The sequence below is a fragment of the Anoplophora glabripennis genome, unplaced genomic scaffold (assembly GCF_000390285.2).
Source record: "Anoplophora glabripennis isolate ALB-LARVAE unplaced genomic scaffold, Agla_2.0 scaffold26, whole genome shotgun sequence".
Lineage (NCBI taxonomy): Eukaryota > Metazoa > Arthropoda > Insecta > Coleoptera > Cerambycidae > Anoplophora > Anoplophora glabripennis.
In genome coordinates this window covers 2,174,285-2,182,695 of record NW_019416261.1, presented here as the reverse complement: position 1 = coordinate 2,182,695, position 8,411 = coordinate 2,174,285, and the positions used below count along the sequence as shown (strand labels likewise).

The 8,411-nt window shown below is 32.1% G+C and overlaps 1 protein-coding gene across 1 annotated transcript; it reads right to left on the bottom strand.

The window, feature by feature from the left end:
* Positions 1 to 8,411, bottom strand: LOC108905809 (MORN repeat-containing protein 5-like). The gene is made up of 4 exons (XM_023457314.1): positions 8,405 to 8,411; positions 2,774 to 2,930; positions 1,995 to 2,220; positions 1 to 30 (listed from the first exon to the last, which is right to left on the bottom strand). Exons 1-4 carry the CDS (start codon positions 8,409 to 8,411, stop codon positions 1 to 3), a joined length of 420 nt encoding a protein of 139 aa, XP_023313082.1.

Below are 8,411 nucleotides of genomic sequence, written 5' to 3'. Positions count from 1 at the left end.
TTACTTGTCTCTAATGTATCTTTCAGTACCCTAAAAGGCATAAACGAGAAAGACGTCGTTGAACTTCTACGAGTATCTCCCGGTCTATTAAAGATTCCTCTAATAAGCGATGGTTTCCCCGGCATTTAAGGAGATGGAAGGGGAAAGGAGGGTGAGGGGGTTGGTCCGTTTAGGGTGGAAACGATTCAGTATTGCTAATAGGTATTAAAAAAAAAATTCAGATTTTTTCAGCCAAAAATAAATCAGGCTAAAAACCGGCCTTAGAGGCCCTCCTTCTTTCTCTGCGTTTCATTCATTCAGAAGTGCTTTCAAGGTCAGTTGGTGTTATATGTGACATGTTACANAAAAAACATTGGCTTAAGTCCTACTAAGGTCTAAAGAAAATAGGGCTTTGGAAAAGTACACATTATTTTTTTGCAAAAGAAAATTAAATTTTCACATAGGTGTCCCGGCGGGCACATCGGTTTTTTCCATAATCTTACTTGTCTCTAATGTATCTTTCAGTACTCTAAAAGGCATAAACGAGAAAGACGTCGTTGAACGTCTACGAGTATCTCCCGGTCTATTAAAGATTCCTCTAATAAGCGATGGTTTCCCCGGCATTTAAGGGGATGGAAGGGGAAAGGAGGGTGAGGGGGTTGGTCCGTTTAGGGTGGAAACGATTCAGTATTAGGGAGATTTTAAGCCACTTATTTGAACAACGTTAAACGTTATCCGTTATACTGATCATGCGCAGTAGATCGAAAATAACCGATAACATTAATAACCGATAACGTTGTCCGTAATTTAAGTTGGAATAACGTTACGCTAATAAGCGTATCGGTATACACACCATTGCCAAATGAAACAAGTTATCTTATTTACAGGGAAGATATGCTTATTAATTTTGTTAATTATTAATGAATATATTCTATACATACATACTGTAGGTGGTATATTACGTTTTATAAGATATCCGACAAAATTATCTCAATAAAGTATAACTTACTATTTCAATATTATTTTCCAGTGCAGCCATAATAAGTACATGTAATCAGTTCTGTGCATGTAATCAAATACTTGATGTAATTAAAGAGGTAGCGTTTATCGATAACATAAAAGAGGTTTTACGCCTAGAATAATATTAATAATACAGGATATATGTTACGTTTACGGTTAACGGAATTATTAAGGTAAATCCTGTTATAAAAACTGAATTAACGAAATATTTGGGCCCTTATTTTTCATTAACTGCGCATGATCAGTATAACGTTTAACGGATAACGTTCCTTAAATTTTAGGTGGCCTAAAATCTCCCTATTGCTAATAGGTATTAAAAAAAAATTCAGATTTTTTCAGCCAAAAATAAATCAGGCTAAAAACCGGCCTTAGAGGCCCTCCTTCTTTCTCTGCGTTTCATTCATGCAGAAGTGCTTTCAAGGTCAGTTGGTGTTATATGTGACATGTTACAAATATTTGTTTGCTTTCGAACAGAAAAAGATATTAATATAAACTTTTGTTTGTACAATGCATGGTTCAAAATATTCAATTCATTTTTACAAACTGCTAATTTGTTCCAATGCGGTAAAAAGTCAAGAGGTAATTCTCATTAAAAAATTTAAAAAAGGCATTTTGAAGGTGACAAAAAATATTTTTTCTTAGAGGAATGTCGTAATTTTTTAAGAAAATGTAACCATTAGCAGTGAACTTTGAGAGGTATGCTCCGATGACCTGAATCACTGAAGATCTTTGTACCAATACCACCAAGTTATGTGGCAGTAGCCGTATCTCCTACTTGCTCTACTAGTTTGAATTCAGATTTAAGAAAATATTTTTAAATATTAATGAGAAAAATGAGGAAAAAATTATGAGTTGAAATAAGCATATATTTACGATTCATATATATTTTGCTTTAATTTAAAACAAAGTTTATAAATATTTTATTATCATACACTTGAATGAATTGAATGAAGCCTTTCAAATATGCTAAGCCTACCTAGATGTGGTTTCTTTACTTTTTTGATAAAACTGTATAAATTAGAATCTTTGTATGGTATCTCATGATAATAATTATCAGTTTGCTTCAAATTTGTTGTATTTTTTGTAAAATCGAAATATTTTGGTTCTCTTCTTCTACCAGCATTCCAATTTTCATATAAATCTGGTCGGTAACCAGTGGGTTCGTCCCAGGCTTTTCTGCAGTTCTCTTTTATCCACTTTATTTTGTCTTCAGTTGGAATCCTATTAAAGCAATATGTTCATTTTGTCGTCAAGGATGTTAACAATCTTGTCATGCAAATTATTAGTTTTTCTGAGGTTTTTAACGTGTACTATCTTAGTATCTTATTGTTAGATAAATTATGACGTATGTATGTGATAACTAAGGTGTTAATTGCTTAATATTTTTTTAATTTCGATGATCCAAAATTTATTTTGTATATCACAAATTTTGTTATTTGCAATTATTTTAAAATATTCGTAAAAAATAGAACATGCAAAATTAGAATTAATAGTAGTTTAGTTACTTACTCTTTGACAATTCGCCCTTTGAGAATATATTCTTGAGATAATCTCCTAAAGAAGACAAAATGGAATAACTATATCAAATATCTTAATAGTAGATAATTGTTCATCAAGAATATTACCTTTTACATATTTCGATTTGTGGTGCTAAAAAGAAGTCCCTAAAATGAGAAAAAATATTTAAAGTAAAAATTTAAATAATTTAATCAACTGTAAGCATAATGTATTGTTGATTAACTGTAATTAGAAATAAGGATTTTGTTTTACATACGATACATCATTATCACAAGTATTGTGGCTCAAGATAAATTTGCATTTTGGGTTATATATTCCATCCACTGTATCATAACAACCTTTTGGAAGGTCTCTGGTGGGCTGGTCAGCTGTTAGGTATTCCTGCCCTGATGGTCCAAAATATTTTCTTATTTCTACATGAAATCTGAAAAAAATGTGTCCAGATTAAAAAAAAATATTAATTGTAGCAAAGAAAAACACAAAGCAAAATTCAAAATTTGAATACTTTTATATTGCAACACATTAAAATAAATGTACTGTATACCACTTTAGTTCTATTATATGTTTTGTGACTTTATTTGGATTATACGGGATGTTTTCCTATTCATCAATAAGTGTTAAACATTTTTCCCTTCTCCATTCCATTTTGATCAGTTAAAATAAATAAAAAAATCATGTACATTGGCATCAGAGCTGGTCAAAATACTTTCAAAATGTATTTAAAATACAAGTTACAAGATACTATACTCTGTTTGGAAATGAAAGAGAGTAATAAAACCCTGAGATAAGAACCGGCCATGGTCGTGCTAATATTTCGTTTCAGATAATTATCGGGTAACACTAATGCTAACAGGTAATGGGTGTACATTAGTATATTTTACTGGATACATCATAGGGCAGGAGCCAGTGTATTGTGACAGATTAATCCAGTCTTAGAGCTGAATATACGAAGACGTGCTAGTGCAGTAGAGTAAAATTCGACTTGTGTTTAGTGACTAAAGTACACTCATTTTATTTTAAAAAAGAAATACCAACGCTAAACAAAATTTTAAGTGAACTTTCAGAGGACAACGATTTGCCAAAAATCAGTAGAAGCAAATTATGGGCCGTCTTACGACAGTCGAATTTTTGCTGGGAAAAGCAGAACAGGAAGTCAGTTCTTATCGATAAAGATGAAATTATTTGTTGGCGAAGATCCTACTTAAGATCAATTAGAAAATTCCGTGACAAAGGGAGGAATATTTATTATCTAGACGAAACTTGGGTCAACGAGGGATATACTGTAACAAAAGTATGGCAAGATAAAAATGTAAAAAGTTTTCGACAAGCATTTTTGGATGGACTTTCAACAGGGTTCAAGGCACCTTCAGGTAAAGGGCGAAGATTAATAGTGACACATGTAGGTAGTGCTAGTGGTTTTGTAGATGGCGGTTTACTTTTATTTGAATCTAAAAATACAGGTGACTATCACGAAGACATGAACGCAGATGTTTTCGAAGAGTATTTTACACAGATGTTGGATCTTATTCCTCCGGGGTCTGTAATTGTCATGGATAATGCCAGTTACCATTCACGACAGACCGAGCGGACGCCTACGACTGCTTGGAGGAAAGCCGATATAATTCAATGGTTATCCGGAAAAAACATTTCTTTTGAAACAAATATGGTGAAAAAGGAACTTTTGACACTTGTCAATCTTAATAAAGATCAGAAAAAATATGTTATCGATGAAATGGCAACAAATCGCCAAATAACGGTACTACGGTTACCACCTTATCACTGTGAACTTAACTCAATCGAATTAGTCTGGGCGCAGGTAAAAGGAGATGTAGCGCGAAATAATACGACGTTTCAATTAAGTGACGTGAAAATTTTGTTAAAAAATTCCTTGGAACGAGTAACTGCAGATAACTGGCAAAGATGTATACATCATGTACAAAAAGAAGAGGAGAAAATGTGGGAACTCGATAATTTAATTGACGTTACTGTGGAACCTATCGTTATCAATCTAGGAGACGAAGATAATTAGAATATTCAGAGGATGAATTTTAATATACCTACTTTTTTATTTTCTTTATTGTACATTTATACAACACTACATTTACTCACCATAATTTGAATTTTCAAAATACATATATTTTTTTGTGGAATAAAAGTCTATTCATTAAATTTAAATAAATATTTTGATAATAATATTGAATAATTTTATTTGAATTACTAAAAACCCTCTTAACCCGGTTATGATGCATAAAGTAGCCTCATGTTTTGAAATGCTGTTTTTATATTGTTTACTTATAAGAGAAATGGACCGAGAAATTGAAGCGGCATAGACAAAGACGGATTGTCGGGAATTAAATTTTAGCTACCTGCTACAATTTAGTACAGTCCGATCGCACAAAGTTTTGTTAAAAGTAGACCTCATCTATACGGAAAATAACATCAGGGCCGGATGGAATTCCGGCGTTTTTGCTAAAAGATTGTGCTAACGTTTTATACAGGGTGTATTTAAATGGAGGGGCACAAATGATACCAGAGATTCCTTGGGTGAAAATAAGTCGATTAACCTAACATACCTATATCCCAAGTCGGATAATAAAAAAGATACAAGTGTCGAAGTGAAAAATAAAAAATGTTTTTTCCTTAATAATTTCTATAATTTTAGTCAGAAATACTTCAAATTTTCAACAGTGAGGTATTTTAATGATGAGAGAAATAATATAATAATGATTTTTGAGTGTCGAGTACGAGGCGCCCTCTGCAGGCAACGTTATGCATTGAATATGTAGTAACTTTTTTGCCAACCCCCGTATACAGCTTTTAGTAACAAAATATGAATTAATGGACTTTTTTGAACAAAAAAGGTATACTTATTGAAAATGGCTAAAGCCAACCGCTGAGGAGATGTTTTTAATTTCATAAATTAGTGCTACGGATTTATACCTCGAATACCAAGGTACAAACGGACACTTTTGATTCAGAATTCAGCTCAATTCAGAACGCATTGCTTACCACTCCTATCAGTACTTATTAGTTCAGTATCTGTATTTTAAAATTCGACCAAAAGGGGGCGCAGGAATCAACTGAGACAACATTATTTTTCCTGTTTTAAATTTACTCTTTTTGCGTATTATTTTAGCGGGTGTGAATACACTTGTCGCATAATGTTTTTTCGGTATCTTTATTAAAAAACACATTTTCTTGTGCATGTGAAATTATTTAAACCCTGCATTAAAGAAATCTCATATGAAATAACAGTTCAGGTGAAAAAATATTGCAAAATACTTATTTATTGTTAGTTTAATAATAATTATTAGAAAAAAGAGCAAAACAACTGAAACCGAGAGTCACTTAACAACAATCAATAGATAATTTAAGAGAAACAACTGGTTGACAATAAAAAAAAGCCTGTAAGCATAGTCTAATTCTACGATTCAAATTACGACGAACTCTTGAAAAAATATGTATGTCATTCATTACTTCCTCAGCTGCTGTAAAAATTCTTTGACAAAGCATCTCCACACTATCAATAGGGTTGGAATAAACAATATTTTTTAAGTGACACCATAAAAAATAGTCCATGGGTGTGAGATCCGGTGATCGCGCAGGCCATTTGACTGGTGCATCGTTCCCTCTACCTATCCATCTCCCAGGAAAATTTAAATTTAACCATTGTCTAACAGTTAATGTACTATGAGCAGGAGCTCCGTCATGTGCGTACCACAAGTTCTCACGGATAGCTAGTGGCACGTCTTCAAGCAATATTGGGAGTTGCTCATTTAAAAATCTCAAATATTTGGTTCCGCCGAGACGCCGAAGAAGAATAAACGGACCAATAAGATAATCTCCTACAATACCTGCCTATACATATAAACTAAAATTATGTTGAAATTCGGATGTACAAACTTAATGAGGATTTTTGTCAGACCATGAGTGATTATTGTGACGGTTCACTAAACCATGTCTTTGAAATGACGCTTCATCACCAAACAAAATACTGAACAAAATATTTCTGTTTTCCCTTGAAATGCTCATATACCATTGACAAAAATCTATCCTGTTAGGTAAATCTGCAGCAGTCAATTCCTGCACAGGTTGTAGATGGTAGGGGTATAAAAGATTATCATTCGCAATTTTCCAAATCGTAGTATGTGAAACGTTATACTGTGTCGCCAATTTTCTGGTACTAGTTTCAGAATTCTGATCTTGTAAATTGATAAGGACAATTTCTTCAAGTTCTACATCGCGAATAAGATGTCTTCTGCCAATACCTTCAGGAGAGGTTGAATGTATCTGTATCCTCAAAGTCTTCTTTCTACCGCCGCAAAAGTTTTTCTAGCAGGAATACGACGATTGGGATATTAGTCCAAGCATTATAGAGAAATGCTTACAGAAATTATTACCTGGACAAAAAAAATATGACCGTATAGAAAATTAAATTTTAAATTGAGTTTCTTGTTCTTTAAATTCGATCCAATATGGCGAACATGGTTAAAAAAAATCGCAAAGTTGCAAAAAACGGTTTTTCTAAAATAACTAAAAAAATATAGCACGGATAGAAAAATTTTAAATGAGAAAGTTGTAGGTTTTAAAAAGATCTATCGACTGATTTTTTGAAAGTATCGATTGCTTTGTTACTTTTCGAGATATATCGAAAAAACCGTTAAAAATCTTCTCTTTTCTCTTCTTCTATAACTCGTTTACATTTACGTGCCCATATTTGCTATTTACTGCAAGCATAGCCCGCGGCAAGCCAAAAAAGTACATTTTTGAAAAATTTAAAAATATTAATTATTTTTCGAGATATATCGATTTTTTGAAAAAAAGGCGCTCTCGAAAATTGGCTAGATCTTCTCAGCGGATAGCCCTACAGTAACGATTTTCGGTTTATTTTCTTCGTAAAGAGTTATATTATCATGCTGTTAAAAAATGTTGACGATTTTATTAATTTTAAGGATCAAAAAATGACTTTGAATAAGTTGCACTTTTTTGGGTATGTTTTTTTCAAATTACTATTTCAATTTTTATTTTATGAAAATGACTTTTAAAGAAAGAAAACTAAACATTTACGGGTCTATTTTGCTTCTAAGGCGAAAATGCTATAATATTCGTGTTTAGCTACCCCAGATTAAGTACAAAAAAATAATAAAAATTGAAATAGTTATTTGAAAAAAACATACCCAAAAAAAGTGCAACTTTTTCAGTCATTTTTTGATCCTTAAAATTAATAAAATCGTCAACATTTTTTAACAGCATGATAATATAACTCTTTACGAAGAAAATAAACCGAAAATCGTTACTGTAGGGCTATCCGCTGAGAAGATCTAGCCAATTTTCGAGAGCGCCTTTTTTTCAAAAAATCGATATATCTCGAAAAATAATTAATATTTTTAAATTTTTCAAAAATGTACTTTTTTGGCTTGCCGCGGGCTATGCTTGCAGTAAATAGCAAATATGGGCACGTAAATGTAAACGAGTTATAGAAGAAGAGAAAAGAGAAGATTTTTAACGGTTTTTTCGATATATCTCGAAAAGTAACAAAGCAATCGATACTTTCAAAAAATCGGTCGATAGATCTTTTTAAAACCTACAACTTTCTCATTTAAAATTTTTCTATCCGTGCTATATTTTTTTAGTTATTTTAGAAACACCGTTTTTTTCAACTTGCGATTTTTTAAACCATGTTCGCCATATTGGATCGAGTTTAAAGAACAAGAAACTTAATTTAAAATTTAATTTTCTATACGGTCATATTTTTTTTGTCCAGGTAATAATTTCTGCAAATTTAACATTAATCCGTGACAGAATGCTTGGACTGGCATGATAAAGTCGTACAGCAGCAACACAGTTCTTGTAACATTCAAAAAATACTTGCAACATATCGACATACTTGTCAT